Source organism: Scomber japonicus, chromosome 19 (assembly GCF_027409825.1).
Source record: "Scomber japonicus isolate fScoJap1 chromosome 19, fScoJap1.pri, whole genome shotgun sequence".
Classification (NCBI taxonomy): Eukaryota; Metazoa; Chordata; class Actinopteri; order Scombriformes; family Scombridae; genus Scomber; species Scomber japonicus.
This window is the reverse complement of record NC_070596.1, coordinates 17,954,723-17,972,099: the sequence shown is the minus strand read 5'-3', so window position 1 is coordinate 17,972,099 and position 17,377 is coordinate 17,954,723. Positions and strand designations below refer to the sequence as shown.

Here is a 17,377-nt window from a genome sequence, read left to right as displayed (position 1 = left end):
ATCCATTGCCCTCTGTAGATGAGAATACATCTCACACAAGGTGGCCATAGCAGCACAGGACACCACAGAGCGCAGATTTTTAACCTCCTGTATGATGGCCACACACACCTTGCGGAGTATAGCCTTCAATACCTCTGGGTGGTTCCTTGCTAGATTCTGAATAGATATTAAACCTTGTGTTTTCTTCAGCCAGTCATCAGAGCTGAGCAGTTTAAAGATATCATCTGGTGTTTTTTCAGGCCTGGACAGAGGTTGCAGTCGCTGCTTGTCAGCTTCAGTCTTTGGAGAAGGCTGTCTCACCTGGGAGGGTTCAGATAGTTCAGCTTTGTTAGAAGGAGGATGAGGAGGGGTAAAGGAGATAGATGGTAGAGGCATGGATACCTCCATGAGACTTTCAACCTCCATTCTACTCAAAGTGTCCTTAGAGCTGGTGGACCTGGTGCCCCAGTTTCTGTTAATCATCTTTGCCACCTTGAAGGCCTCCCGTCTCAGATGAGCATGAATGGCCTCATCCTCCATCAAGCTCCAGAAGTTTTGCCCAGTGTTTTGTGTATACGTTGTCTGATCTGCCTTGGGTTTAGAGGTCTTCTGGTCGCACCACTTTCTGGCAATCAGATCAGCCACTTTATAGGCTTCCTCTTTGAGATGAGCATGCATGGCTTTATTTTTCATGATAGACCAGAAACTGTCCTCATCAAGGTTCTCACAAGTCATCTGGTCTATCTTGGGCTTCTTCTGATTTCCCCACTCTCTTGCGATCAGTTTATCCTCCTTAAGATGAACATGCATGGCCTCATTTTGCATGACAGACCAGAAACTGTCCTCATCAAGGTTTTCACAAGTCATCTGGTCTATCTTGGGCTTCTTCTGATTGCCACATTTTCTTGCAATCAGGTCAGCCACCTTGTAGGCCTCATTCTTGAGATGAGCATGCATGTCCTCATTTTTCATGATGGACCAGAAACTGTCCTCATCAAGGCTCTCACAAGTCATCTGGTGCAACTTGGACTTTGAAGTGTTCTCATTGCCCGGGTGTCTTGCAATCAGGTCAGCCACCTTGTAGGCCTCATTCTTGAGATGAGCATGCATGTCCTCATTTTTCATGATGGACCAGAAACTGTCCTCATCAAGGCTCTCACAAGTCATCTGGTGCAACTTGGACTTTGAAGTGTTCTCATTGCCCCAGTGTCTTGCAATCAGGTCAGTCACCTTATAGGCTTCATCCTCCAGGTGTGCCCGCATGCTATCATTTTCCATTATAGACCAAAAGCTGTCGTCATTGAGGTTTTCCAAAGCTTTCTGGGATTTGTCGTCTTTCCAGAAATAATGGTAGTCGCTTTGTGTCTCTTGACAACCCATTGTAAATGTTGACAGAAAGATGAATCTGATATTCACTAACACAAAATAATTCAATGAAACAGAACAGAATTGTGTTCTCAGTGATGTCACAATCCAGAACAATGCCACAAATGGATAAATGGACTTCCAGTTCTACACAAACAGACACACACACAGTAAATAGCTCATATACATATTCAGAGCATTACTCTGTGATTTATCCATTATGCTGGATCATTCACACACCTTGCAGTTAAATAGGGCTGTAACAAACAATTATTTCCATTATCAATTAATCTGTCCATTATTTTCTCTACGTCTATGAAATCTTTTTGTGCTTCAATCTAAAATCTGCCCTATAGGGGATATCATTTTTACACACACATCCATCTGAAATTTTGAACAATCATTTTAGTTATTTTATAAGAATTTAAAAAAGGAATCTCTCTACACCTGAGTAGTGGCAGGTTGATAGGAGGAAAATGCAATCACTGCTGTTTGTTTTATTAAATTGCTGTAATATTTCTGTCTATCCAACATTCATCAGAACAATCATTTTAGTTATTTTTAAGGAAAAATTGGATATATTTTTAGTCTCAACTTTATTTAATCAGGTAGTGTCGGTCAGTTTGAAGTCTCATTTTCAAAAAAGGCCTGAGAACAAGAAACATTCATAATCAGACAACCACGATCAACTTTCAGAACACACCATTACACCATTCTTCACTCAATCATATACCGACACACATTAATGATTGAACTGATGATTTCAACACCCATTTTTGAGCTTTTTAATAGATTAATAGATTATTTGTATTTAGAGCTGAAACACATGTTTGATGTGTGATATCTCTACACAGGCTACATTTTCACGCTCTCTCCCGCAAACACACACACAGCAGCCCAAGGCAGTGCACTCAGTAGTTACTGCAGTCTGTGGTGTTTGAAGCAGTGTGTGAGCAGAGTACTTTCCATGGTTTTGTTTTGTTAGTGAGTAATAGCAGGCTCATTATGAAAAGCCAGAGGAAGTTCACTTCTGGATTCATAAAGGCAGTTCACCGCTGTGCATACCATCCAAAAAGCGTCTCAGAGACTGAAACATGATTTTAAAAAGTGGGCGAAATTTGGCCTGACACACACACACACACACACACACACACACACACACACACACACACGCACACGCACACACACACACACACACACACACACACACACACATATACACACACACAGAAATGCTACAGTATGTATAAACAACAAACACATGCACAAATACTACACACACCGTATCCAATTAACACTTTGAAACAAATCTGAGTAGTTTGTGGGGCTAAACCAAAAAGATAAGTCCTTTACGGCATCCTTGTTTTTTTAAGCACTGCATGCCTCAGTGTGTACGTGTGTGTGTGGTAGTGTGTATGTTGATGGGAGCCTGATAGAAAAGTCCTGGTGACTTGGGCCGTGCATCAAAGGGCTGCGGAGAAGCCGCACGGCATCTGGGAGCAATAACGTTGCTTCTAACCCTTCATTACCACAAAGACTGGGCCCTGGGTGGCAGCCAACGGCAATTTTCACAACCCTCCTCCTCACCTCCCTCCGTTTCTCTTTCCCTCCATTCTTTTGCCATTCCCCTATTGAGTTCTGTCTTTTAAAAAAATGAAACAGAGATCAATTCTGTAAGACTTTCCTGATGGGGATAGACGTAAAAGGGAGGAGACTTGCTGGGTTTCAAACACTGTATGGAAAAGCTTGTTTGCGTCTACACGCTATAAAAAAAATTCAGTTCAATCCAGTTATAGTTACCCAAGAAAAAAATACTTCATCATAATCTGAATGTAACTGACTTTTCCAGAAGAAAATCTTCCTTAAAAAGTACAGATATTACTGAGACTACATTAATCAAAAACCCACTAACGGATGCAAAAACATTGTTTGGTCTGTGAGTAATAGTCTCAGAGAAACAGCAGAGACAGCATCTGAAGAAACTTAATTTGACTAAATGTCGTTATGACTTTATTGAAAGGCAGTCCACATGTTGTCAACATTTAAATCAGCAACAGCAAACAGCTAAGGGAGAATTACATTTGGAAACAGCTACACCGCCGGAGCTATTCTGGGACAATGTGGACAATGTTTGTGACTCATCCAGCTACAAGGTTGTGTAATAATGCCAGTAACAAATCACCTTCAGCAGCATGCCAGCTCTCTCTAATACCTCATGTATCATGGAGAGTGCTTCCCGATAACGGTGCAGACGAAAAGGTTTTTCAAGCTCTTCTGCATAGTCCAAACATTAAATATCATACTTTTTGCGTGTTTTTTCTTTTTTTCTTTTTTTTCCTTTCTTCCAAATGCCTAATCTAAGAGTGACTCTCTTTCGTCTTAAAAAAGTAGACATCCTTTGTGCTGTGCTTTGCTCTTCCTGTGGGAACGAGCGCAAACAAAAATAAACCTCTCCACGGAAAGGAAACGTGGTGGCCACATGACAATGACACATTCAGTCAGCGGCGTGCTTGAACGCAGGCTGGCATATCAGTGACACCTTCCTGTTTAGCAGCTAATTGCTAAGCAGTTAATGATCTGCTCTGTGTTTGCTTCTGCACAAGGTCAGTGTAACAAACCTTAAGGGTAGCCAGGACATGTGATCAATCACTAGTGACCACCAAAGAGTGAAGGAAGGAGACGGGGGAGGGGAGGTGTAGTGGGGTGACAACACCAGGTTCACTAACCACATAAACACATGTCAATCCACAGGGCAAATGCTCTGCTCAACCTGTGTGTCTACTGACTCTCTGAGCTCTCACTGAATGACAATCGCAGCTATATGGTGACATAAAACCTCAGAAATATTTAAAACTTCAGAAAAAAGTCACATGAAACCCCCAAATACAAATTTCAATATTTATGTGCCATATCTCAAATGAGGCGTGCGAAAATTCTCTTAGTTTTAACGTTTGAAACAAATATTAGCAATAATAAATATATATATTAATGTAAAGCACTATGAACTGAAACTGAAATAAAAACGTCATGTCAGAGTACACTGAGGTTCATATATCTAAACCAAACATGCTTTGAAGTCCCACATGGCTTTTCACATGCAACACTTTGGTGAAGGTTTTATAGTACTTGCCTATTATATAGAGTCATAACATGTATTTGTGGCATTACTGCAATGGAAACAAAAATTTAGTAAAAAGGAGGGAATTCCAACGTCAAGAACAAGAAACTCTCTAAATCATAATATAATCTTTCTTTAGACGTGCTGGATCTCTGTAAACTCGTGGCCTCAGTCTAATCCCAACCCTCATCCTGTTTTACTGGAACACAACAGTCACTCGATCATCAGCACTGCATGATCCAAACACAGCCATCCCTAAATTAACTTCTTCTTCTGTTGACTGTACAGTAAAATGAACAGCCAGAATATGAAATTTGCACTTGTGAATCAAACGTGTACACATACTGTATTACTCACAGGGTGTGTGTACGCTGAGTAATTTTTACGACATGATTGTGCCAACATTTGGGCAGTTCCAAGTAAGGGGGAGATGGATTTTCTTGCTTTTACATTACAGATTCACAGTAAATTTAGTCTTGTTATATAAAATGTAAATATCTGTGTGTCAATTTATTGTATGTAAAGGTTCAATTATTTCTCATCCATGAACTAATGAAAATATATAATAAAATGTATAAAATAAATCCATGTAACATGAGAATATATTGTTTAAAAGCTATAAAACAACCACAGGAATGTTCAAACTTCTGTCATGTCTTATTAAACACACGCAGTAATCTTTAAATTTGTGTCACTCCTGCATAAGGGTTATAAACTAGGAAACTATCACACACACGCACCCACACACACACACACAGATTTTACAACATGCCAAAAGACATTAAGTACACAACATTGCGGTTTCTTTTTATCTATCCCATGTCTGCTCGGGTCTGATCCCTAGCGTTATTCCTGTAATGATGTTCGTATTATGCTCTGGATATGCAGTGGGAGAAGATAATTTACAGTAAGAAAAACATACATTAATCGTTTATCTCATCAGTCAGGCAGGATAAACTTTGAAATATCCACAAACCACCCTGTGTGACTCCACTCGTCTCGTAGTGTTTCACAACCTCGAAAGGCTCTTCTCTGACGTTTTCTTTAACCAATGAGACACAGTCATTTATTTATAACTGCTTTTGTTGCCATTGTTAGCTTTTTCCATTGTTCTTAAACCATTAGATCATCCACTTTTCTTCTAAAAGTTCTCCCATCTTTGCTACGTCCATTCTCACTTTCATACCTCCAGCACACTATTATCTAATTTAGTAAACTCTGTCTCATGTCTTCTGTCTCTGACCTCATGCGCTATGCTATATGTTTAAAAGGCAGCAAAGAAAGAAAAGCCATCTCTACTATACTGTTTATCTTTAGTCTTATCACCAGTGTGAGTTTGAAAGTGTGTACATTTGAAATGCTCAACTATAAAAAGCTGACTGTTGCATGCATGCTGCATCAGACGTAATGTGGAAATTATAACATAATATTGTGAAATGTACCTTTTTATAAAGAACATTTATAAGACAATTTAAGCACATCCCATTCTCGAAATATATTACACTTGGATTCTCTTGTCAGCAAAGAAATAATATTGCTATGATATTGTAGAGGAGAAAAGAAAAGAAAAGCTATTGAGTGACTCACATTTTTAACCAACAAGATTAATAGCTATTCAACACGCTATCTAGCTGTGAGACTTCACTGAAACGCAGCTGACTTGTGATACAGGGATCCCACTTTTTACGACATGAAAGATACATTTATACCCACATGAACCGACGGGGACGTTTGCTTTAATGCAAAATCATAACACAGTGACAGCAGCGGCAGTATTTCATGACAAGACAGAATAACATGGAAGCACAGATTACATGTGCGTGCAGTATATGTGTGTGTGTGTGTATATATGTGTGTGTGTGTGTGTGTGTGCATATTTTACTCAGTATTTCTTGACTGACTAAGAGTTTGAAAAGGAAACTGCCTGCCTGGTCATCCAAACAGTGGAAACAATGTTGGTGCAACCGCAGCACTCCCCCCACCCACCCATTAAAATTCACTCCCTCCAAACCCTAACCCGAAATTTAACAGCAACAATCATGCATTTTCCCCGCTCTGTCACACCGATGAGGACTGACCTCTATCACTCTCTTTCTGGCTCTTCTTTCAGCGTCATTTTATTTTTCTACTGTACAGGCTGGGTATTGCACATTTTTAAGCTGCGTCCCCTTTTCATCTCCATTTTCCTTTCCTTCGCTGTCATTTTCCCTCCACATCCCTCCATCTCTGCCAGTACTGCTGACTCGTCTCTCCTGGGATTATGCCTGCTTTGATTTCGAGCTCAGGTCGGAGCTCAGAAACTATAGCTAAAACAAACACATGGTCTTGACTACCTCTGCGCACACACACACACACACACACACACACATATGCAGAAATACAGGCACTCACACCTGGAAACATTACTATTGATTATAGTTGTCTGCCAGCACTAAGAATGAGATCTAAATATGTGTGGGTGTGTGAAACGAGGAAGGTGAGGGAGGAAAACTTTTACTTGTTGACTACTTATGTCGCAACTGTGAATCAGACTTTTCCTCCTCATCTACACACAAACCTCTTTTGCTCTGGTTCTGATTTACCAGTAGTATGTCAGCCGTCCAACCAGCACCACCACTACCCCCCCTCTGTGTGTGTGTGTGTGTGTGTGTGTGTGTGTGTGTGTGTGTTGGGAAGGCTGCAGAGCTGCATAAAGGGCTCTTTATTCGAGTCGGACAGGGAGAGGAAATCAGCTTTAGAAGTAAAAACAGAGGGAGCAAGAGAGAGATGGAGACCACAGGGCTGCACATCTGGAGTTATTACAAGGCTTCCTCCCGCTTGCCAAGAAAACGCCGACATTCCTGCCCTTGCTACAAAGACCATGGAGCCTCTGCTCTCATCCAGCCCCACTCCTACACACACATCCATCACTCAAACGTCCAAAAAACCGCATATACACTCAAATGTACCATGAGTAGAGATGCACACATAACACTGGCTAGAAGGAGGGAACATGCAGACAGTTTTTACAAAACACATATATGCCTCCACGTGAGCGCACAAATGCAGACATCCTCCCATCTGCCCACATACGCTTCCACTAAAAAAGTTCCCTCCCTCGGCAGCCAAGCCTTCACTCCCTTTCCAAACTTTAACAACACACACGCCAAATGAATGTGTCTCACTTCCTGTTCACCTTTGACCTTCCACTTTCTCCCCAAAAGCCAGAGAGGGAAGAAAGAAAGAGAAGAGGAGGAGGAGGAGGAGGAGGAGGAGGAGGAGGAGGAGGAGGAGGAGGAGGAGAAGCGAAGGGGGGAACCAGACAGAGGGAGGGGAGAGAGGAAGAAAAAGAAAGGAGAGAGGAAAGGAAAAATGGGGGGCAGGCGAGCTCCTCCTCCTTCTCTCTCCATATCTCCTCTCTCTCTCTCGTTCATTTTTCTCCTTCTGTCTCTCGAAGGGGAAACTTGAGGTGGCCAGTCCTTTGCCACGTCAAACCTCCAGCCAGTCCACCTTGCTGGATACTGGAGCGTTCTTTTTCCTCCGGGAAACCTCAGAAGACAAACCCAGATGGCGCAGAAGTTGTATTTGAGCAGAATCGACCCGATTTTGCCTCAAAGGTGCGGCAGCGTTGAATGAAAGGAGATCGATTGGCGAGGAGAGGTGATTTGGCCCTGACCAGTCAAGAAGGAGACAAAATAAATATCTTCCGACATGAGGGGACATCGCTCAGGACAGAAAGATGCGAAGAAGAGAAACGAGATCGTCCAATCACAGGACAGGTATTCCCTCCTCAAAGAGATTTTTTTTCCTCCGTCTGGCATTCTGTCTGGTGTTTTAGTGGGAAGAGTTGGGTCAGAGTTGGCTGAGATGTAGCGTGATCTCAGCTGACCACAGGTATTCACTGATAAGTTCCTGACTGAGAGCCCTTTAAGAGCAACCAGTGAGTTTTCTCCTTGGTATTTCTAACTAACTCTAATGGCAGCTTCATCTCAGCAGTTTTTTAAACTGTTAAACATCTTATGAAATATCTTATATTTTGTTTATTTACTTTTGGCCTGGGGGTCAGCGGGGGCAAACCCACATTAGGTTGTAACAATTTTGTGCTAAATGGGGTATGACCTTTTGTGTTCCTCTGAGCTTATATCTTTCTATATATATGTGTGTCATTTTTCATTGAACAGCGCTGGAAAGGTTTCTTTTGTTTGCTTTTTCCACACACACATACACACAATCAGGGTTAAAAAATCAAAAACAAATAATTGTAAATTTAATCCATAATTTTACCAGCAGAACACACATTTCACTATCAAATTTATTACTTTTCAACATCTCTTTGTGTTATTGAGGAATATCCAAACTGCCTCTCTGCGTCTTCTGTTTCCTCTCCAGAGTTCGGTCTGGAATGCTGCATCTCACAGCGGGAATGTCGTAGGATCTGCCAATCAGTGGCTATCACCTCTGTCTAACCTCTCCTCCTCCTCCCCCCTCCTCCCTCTCCTCTTCCACCTCCTCCTCCTCCTATACCTCCCCGTCGGCCCCCTCATCCATCCCTCACACGCTGTTTCTCCTGCAGTCCGCTCAATCAGCATGATCAGCACTTTGTAGCCGTCACACTGTGAAAGCGAGAGGAGCTGGATTCCAGAGTCTGATACCGGAATCACAGTAAGTGTGTGTATGCTTTTCAGCTGAGGGTGTGTGTGTGTGTGTGTGTGTGTGTGTGTGTGTGTGTGTGCAATAAGTGTGTTTGACTCTGACAACACCTGAAATTTATGTGCGCTTGAGTACAAAACTTCGATGCAGCCTCCTTCAGCCCGGCCCGCCTGCCCAGTGTTCAGACTACCTGTTCAGGAAGTAGTGGTTGTACAGTAGTCTGCACATTGGTTAGGCTGGCCCGGGGAAGCACGGGACGACTCAAAGTTTTTTGAAAGAGAAGCAAGACGATAGCGAAGGAGCACCCAGCAGCAGGCACAAGCACATCAAGCTGTGGGAACACCCAGCACCACCCCTTGACCATCTGGGCACAAAGCTAAATAAAGCACCCAAAGGCTCCAACCACAGATGCCTGGCCCTCGCCTGGCCTGGATTTATGACTGACGGATACAGAAGTATACAAAAAAAAAAGTAAATGTTAGAAAAAGCTGTATATAGTCAGTTTGTATTGTTTGTAATTTCATCAGATGAGCTTGTACCAACAGTTTGAAATAAAGATTCTATATTTGAAGTCTCATTTTTTTTTCTTTTTTCCCGCAACTTTCACACAGTTGCAGGAATTGAACGAAAAACCATTCACAAAATAAAAAATCCCATATTGACCAACAGAACCACATTCACACAAACGTGATTGATAGTTGCAAGGCATTCTCAGCATGTTGTTTATTTTCCCTGAAAAAGTTCAACCACAGAAAGAAAGCAGAAAAAATGAATGCTTACCCAAAAAGATAACTAAAACACAGAGTAAACCCCCCCAGCATCGCACTGCACTCTTGACCAAAATGTACAATTACGTCTGTGCCTTCCCTGCATCGACTTGTGGCTGCTTTACCTCAAATGACCATGTAATGAGCAGAGAGGCAGGAAGCCACCGTACAAAAATGTTGAAAGAGCAGCCACTCTGTCATTGTCTATTCGCCTTGTTTTTTTACGAGTCTTTGTATAGCTCTACCAAAAAAAGGATCAAAAATAATTTGTGGCTTCAGTGTTTGTAGGTGACGTCATGTGAAACGTTACAAGTTTAGCTGGACCCCCTGCTTCGTTTTCCATGATGTTTTTCTTTTCTACCTTTTCCCCTCGGCCTGCAGTACATATTCTAGCCTGTGTGTCTTTGATAAAGCCAATCAACAGCGTAGAATTTTGAACTTTCTTCTCCCCCTCAAATACACAAAAGCAAAGTAGAGGGCAGAAACGTTCACACGGTGTCCCATCTCAGAGCATCGTCTACAGGAATGAAAACCACAAACCAACCTGTTTCCATTTAGAGCCCTGCCACCACTCACAAGCTTTTTTTATGTATAAGTCGCAACCTCAAGAGCATGCACTCGAGCACACGCCCACATATAAGTGCGCACACACACACACACACAAACACACACACACACACACACACACACACACACACACACACACACACACACACACACACACACACACACACACACACACACATACACACAAACACACACCTTATAGTAGACATGTTTCTGGTGAATTTGTTGAAAGCAGCAGTCTGCTGTTTCCCCCCAGGATGTTTACAGCTGGGATCACCAGGCGAGTCTGGCTTTCTGGCAGGTTTACAACAGGAGCAGGGAAACCCGGGCAGACACACAAACACACACACACACACACACACACACACACACACACACACACACACACACAAAAGCAAAAAGGGGCACCCAAAGAAAATATAGCCACCTAAGCACAGCAGGATAATATCAGCCACTTTTTTATCTGTGTTTGACACCATCTATGTAAAAAAATGTATGTATAAATTAACAAATCTGATTTCAGAAATATATAAAAGTCTACAAAAATCTGAATGTTGTGAATCTTTTTTATGTACATTTTTCTTTTCTTTTCAACCATTTTTTTCTCCATTCACATCTCCCTCTCCCGCTCTCCCTCCCTCTCATTCTGCTTTGGGAAGCTTTAAGCAACAGAGCTGCCTGATTCAAAGAATTGGCATGTCCTGTGGTAATACAGACCAGAAGGTTTCTAGGCACACTCATATACGCACACACGCATGCACACACACACACGCACACACACGCACACACACACACACACACTAACCAAAACATCCTGGCACCACTACTTGGGTTGAAAGTTATTATTAGTGTCTGGGGGTGGTGTGCGCATATATGTGTGTGTGTGTGTGTGTGTGTGTGTGTTGCCAGACTACGGCAAGGGTTTTCCCCTTGACAAGAGGCAGCCAATAAAATGCTCCTGCGCTGTTTTGTGAGTTGGTGTAAAGAAACATATGAATGTGTGTATATGACACTGCACAAAAAGATGCACACACACTGTTTTTCTCTGAAGGCAGTGATGCATTTTTTTGAAAATCTAAACATAAAACTGTTTCCAGCCTTTTTCTTTTTTAATCAAATGTGTGTATATTGGCAAGCGTCTGCCCAGGTGCACATATGAGTATAAGGCCTCATGAGCACTCTAACTCACTCTTAGTGTGTGTGTGTGTGTGTGTGTGCGTGACTGGACTATGCAGAAATGTTCAGCTTGGATAGAAAACATAATGGAAAGTTGCTCTTTTCTCTTTTCTTTCTTTTTAAATCTCACTCTGTGCTGCAGTGCCCTTCAGCCACAGCACTGAGCCTCAACACCAGTACGGTGTGTTGGTTTTGTGTCTCCTTGCACCCTTGCAGCTCTATGTTCAAATAAATATACAGTACAAGAGGGGAGGGGGAGACAAATGGTATGGAGGCGACAAATTAGAAGAAGAAGGCAGCAAAGGAAAGAATGAGACAGATGAGAAGAATTTCTTCTGGTTTGAACCTTCGAGGAAAGAGGTAGGAAGTAAGGATATAAAAGCAAGATGTCCACACCAGTCCTTTCTCCTCTTTCTTCTCCTCCCTGTCTCCCTCCTCTGTGCCCCCTCCCCACTTTCTCTCACTTCACATGGTCCTTGTTACTTCTGCTGCTAACCAGCTAACAAGAGACACTCCTGCCTCCTCCCCTCTCCTTCCCTACAACCCAGTCCCTCTTTTGCTCAGTGCCGCTTCTTTGAAATGAAGTAAGTTTATTAGAAGCAGCTTGTGTGTTTGTGTGTGTGTGTGTGTGTGTGTGTGTGTGTGTGTGTGTGTGTACACGTGCGTGTTGGGAATTGGGAACAGGGCAGGGCAAGGGGCTCTGGTATGCACATGTGTGTGCCAGCTTCGGTGTCTGACATGCTGGGGGGTCTTGACTTTTTATAAAAGGGGTCGTCTCAATGTTACACACACACACACACACACATGCAAACGCACACACACAGCTTTATGTCAGCGAGGAGAGCGGCTGCGGCTACGGCCTGGAGACAGCAAGACTGTGGCTGACTGCTAATAGTTCTGCAAAGCATCATGGTCAGCCCAGTAACAAAGCACACCGGGTCAATCATCCTCAGCTTGACGACCACTGAACTTGACCAACAGTCATACTTGCCAGCGGGATGAGCTGGAATGAGTTTTGGACCCGAATGCGGAAAAGAGACTAAGTCTCAGTGAAAGCTCATGGAGAATAAACACACAGATTGAAAAGACTGAAATAATTCTCCTGGTATTGTAATTTAGAGGAAAATATTATAAAAGTGCTGCTGTTAAAATGAAGTGCATAGTTTTTGGATGATGCAGACACGGGTGATGATGTCTGAGGTCGTGCAGAAAATACGCAGATAGCTTTGCCTCGCTAGCCAGATCACAGGATTACACAACACTCAGTGCAGGTTATTGGCAGTTTAATATGACAACTCAACTAGTGGAAATCACTGGGCTGCAGGAATTATTGCAAAATCCTTTTTTCCAAACATGCTACAGGTCTTTATATTGATGAATGTTTTTTTCCTTTTTTGAGGTCTCTGAATGCAACATGACTTCACATACAGCAGCCCCTGAATTCAGCCAAACTTCAACCTAATTTTGAGGAATGACTACACAACACTAACTACAATAAATAAACTATTATTAGTAGTAATAATAATAATCTCTAGTAATTCTGTACTAGAGGACAATGATTAATCGCTATCTCTTCACAGATAAATCAGTGATGGCACATCTGTTGGCTTTTCAAGAAACTACAGTACACAAATGCCAAAGATACTGTGTATTTACTTATTTAGTTCTTTTCTTTTCTTTTACACAATCTGTCCACCAGAGGGCACTGATGAATGTATTTCATTTATCAAAAATAAAGTTTTCCGCTCAATAGGCCTACATTTTAAAAATCACTTGTTATATCATTCTCTGATTGATCTGAAATATCAATATTGTTATCAGCCCCCAAAATCAGTCAGGCTACTTTATATCCCAATAATCCTTCATAAAAAATACTCAAAGGTGTTTTTTAAGACATAATTTTAAATAATAAAAATATTATTTGCTGCAGTAGAATCTCTTGAGTTCCGTTTGTATGATTTTTTTCTAACAAAGAAGGGTCTCCTGTCCTGCTGTGGCTCAGGAGGCAGAGAGGGTCATCCACTAATCGGAAGATCGGTGGTTTGATTCCTCGGATTACAGACCACATGTAGAAGTTTCCTTGGACAAGATACTGAACCCTAAATCGCTCCCGAAGGCTGTGCCATGTGTGTGTGAATGATTAGCTCTTCCTGATGAGTAGCATCTTGCATGGCAGCCTGCCATCAGGGTATGAATATGTGTGTGTGAATGGGTGAATGTGGTTTGTAGTGTGAAAGTGCTTTGAGTGGTCAGAAGACTAGAAAGGCACAACACACAGATGCATTCAATTTCCCATTATTATTGTCACATCATTATACCAATCTTTGGTGCTGTATTGTTTCTGGGACAACACGGCAAGACACACAATCTCACCTCATCATCCTTGTACCAGGACAGAGACTCGGCGGTGAGGACAAACCAGTACTCCTTGGCTCCTCCCTTCATGATGCCGATGTTGTTGATGGTCAGCCAGCCCTTCCTGATCACCTGAGAAATTACAGACAGAAAGCAAAGTGATTATAAATAACACACAGTACCAATGCTCACAGATATTCACAATCTCAACATCAGATCTGTCATCTTGTGTATGTAACACTTACTGTATATACGTACCTACACTAACATGTACGTGGCAGCACAGTAAAATGTAATGACACTGCTTCTAGTGGAGATAGGAGGCAACTGCCACAAACAACAGGAGGGTGACACTCACCTACACGACTAAACACATTCCTCACACTCCTGTTTTCTCTCTTTTTCTATCTTTTATTTCATTCTTTCCACCAAACAGAAACTATAGACACATACAGTACATGGTGTACGAGTTATTTACCTTGAACCGATCGCTAACTCCTCTCTCCGGCTGAATGAGAATATGGAGAGAACATTACAAAGCTACGCCAACGAAGGGGCATTTCAGTAAAGGCCAAATACACATCTTTGCTCAAGTTCCAGCACATCACAGCTGGCTGCTGGGACGGCAGCGAGGGGACAGCAAGCAGGATGGGGCGATGGGAATAAGGAGGTAATAAGAGTGGCCCATGTCAAAGTTTTTTCAGACCATGCAGTGGGATGCAGGAGCCTGACTCTTTTATAAAGTATGTGTTTTTTTTAATTGGGGTATCTCTATATATGGTATAAGCACCGCTTTTCCACATAAACTCTGATGGTTAATTACCTCTCTGTATGACAATGTCAAATATGTATATATATATATACATATAAATGAATATGTGTTCTATAACTGATGATTTCAGCATTTTATGTAATGTTTTAACTGTTAATCTGAGTGAAATATTTAAATGAAAGACAATTTTTCTATGGACGTACTGTAGAAAATTGATTTCATTTTACTTATTTTACTCAAAATTACAAGAATGAGGAGAGCAACATCTTAACGCTGACTCCAAACTATAAATTTATTTCAATAGATAATTTTGATCCAATTCATAATCTGACAAAGATTTAACATATTTAAATCATTTGTGGTTTGAAGTGTACAAATAGCCCATAATCACTCATTTGTATATATTTGTCTGTTCTCTATTACCATTGATTTATCTTTGATTGTTGTCTTATTCAATTAATTATTTTAAAAGCAAGTTTAATTAAATATTACATTTTAGTTTTAATTATGGCATTTAACCTGTATCTTGGTGTGCATTAGTCTCCCTAATCTATACTGTACCATCTTGTGCGTTTACAATAATTTAAACACTTTGAGTTGATTCATGTTGTAACGCTTAGTGTAAAGTGTGGCATCCAGATTAGAATTGGAAATGAACTAAATGTGTCTGCCTGTCATACATTTTGGTGAATCCAGCTGGATTTGAGGGATTAACTAAAACACAATGAATCTTTCCATCAACATAATTGATTATAACTCCATAAACTCCAGAAGCCATGGGGTCTTTAAGGGCCAAGTACATCCATCTGTAAACAGGAAGTTAAGATCACCACTTTGTTTACTATGTGCCCCTAACCTTTGACCACAATCTGGGTGGTTGTTATGACAACTGACGGCTATAAGGGTGACATATGTTGGCCACAGTGCAGGTCTCCTTTTCTCCTCCTTGACTGTGGATGAAGGGGGGAGAGGTAGGAAATAAAAGACGGAGCCAGAGAGAGTTTGAAATACTCTCTTTTTGATGTCTCTGTTTCTTTCTGTCTTCGCTATTCTACTTTTTAAGATGAAATTCAAGAACGAATGACTACTGCTGGGGGGTTGTCTCTTCACTGCCAAAGCAAACCGGCCTCAGTGTCGTAGCCACAAACAGCATCTCTAAACTGAGACTGAAAGCTGCCTGTGACATTAACACAAGAACATTACATAACACGAGGGTAAATCTTGATTTAGCTCTTTTATGTTACTCTGGGCTGAACAGTGTACGATAACGTTTTATAGAGCACATTTCACCCTGTGGCGTCAAAGTGTGTGTATGAGTGTGAGTGTGTGTGCCTGCAGGGAGGACACAGCTGAAAAGAGAGAGGAAAGGGAAGCAGCCAAGCATCCCCCACCACAGCCACCTGCCCATCTGCTGAGAATATGAAGCTTAGTACACACACATTCATAGACACACTTAGGAATCCACTTTCACCTGTAGCCCAGCACACATAGATGACATCCAAGCTCAAACATGTAAAGACACATGTAATCTGACATATGCAGAGTGTAGAAACATGAGCATTACTCACCATGATCTCATCCTGAAGCAAACAAGCCACAAAGAGAAGGAAAAATGGGGGGAAAAGACACAGTAAAAAGAGAAATCACTAAGAAGAAAAAATAGGTAAAAATATACCATAAAACAAGAGCAGAAGAAAACATATTCAAGTGTGTGAAAAATTGAAGAGAATCTAAGTGCTTTCAGAAGGAAAAAAGCAGAATGCAAGTCATGCAAAAGCTGTTGACTGTGCCGTTAATGTATATAATTGAACTGATATTGTGACAAATACTGTGTCTGTTTCATTATTGGGTCATATTTTATTGTTTTGTTTCTTAGTCATGTTTGCTTGTTGTCTGTTATTTAGCATCTCAACATCTAAAAAACCACCACTTCTTCCAGCTACGTCATCATATCGTCACTATAAAGGTACCATTTGCAAGGAGGAACACCTTTATAATATCCCTCATCTCCTCAGACATCGATGCCCTAAATGAATAATGCTAGTCACATTCAGAAAATTGGTGGGATCATAATAATGTGTATTTTACCTGTGTTAAAGCTGGCATTCATAACTTATTTTACTTTATTGTTACATTTGTCCACGTTTCTCTTTGACTGATCTGTGTCAAAGAGGAGTTTCTGTTACTGTATGAAAGTTTCTTCAATTTTGAACCTTAAAAATGTGTGGACAGATTCCAGTGATATTTTGTGGAAAGTTAAACTCAAGCAGGCAATTTGTTTTTGGTCTAGCTTCAGATCAAGATGCACATCTTGGATTTATTTATTTTTTCAGGGGGTTTTTTCAACTGTCAGTATTTGAGCATTTTTACTATTTTCTCATCATCTACCTCTTTTACTTCAATGAAAAAAATCTGTCACATATTGCATGACTGTCTATCACTATGCGTCTGCGATCCAGATGGTGATTTAAAATTCCAAACAATTTTCTCTTATTAGAATAACTGAAAGATTTTAAGGATTGTGCAACCTTGGCAGACGTATACGCTCTCTGGTTGCTTTCTACATTATATTAATATTATGATTATTGATGTTGTTGTTGATCGTGCCATCAGCTTTTTCACAATGGACCTTGGGTTCTGCTGACATTA

The 17,377-nt window shown here is 41.2% G+C and overlaps 1 protein-coding gene across 3 annotated transcripts in view; it reads right to left on the bottom strand.

Annotated features, from left to right (window-relative positions):
- Window positions 1-17,377, bottom strand: part of dnm1a (dynamin 1a) — a 53,569-nt gene that overhangs the window by 11,045 nt on the left and 25,147 nt on the right. For 2 of the 3 annotated variants that reach the window (XM_053339392.1, XM_053339393.1), the window contains exons 14-16: window positions 16,297-16,308; window positions 14,435-14,464; window positions 13,975-14,088 (exon numbers count right to left, since the gene is read on the bottom strand). In XM_053339392.1, coding sequence (XP_053195367.1) covers window positions 13,975-14,088; window positions 14,435-14,464; window positions 16,297-16,308 — 156 coding nt within the window. The remainder of the gene's footprint in view (window positions 1-13,974; window positions 14,089-14,434; window positions 14,465-16,296; window positions 16,309-17,377) is intronic. The other variant, XM_053339394.1, reaches the window with a different exon arrangement.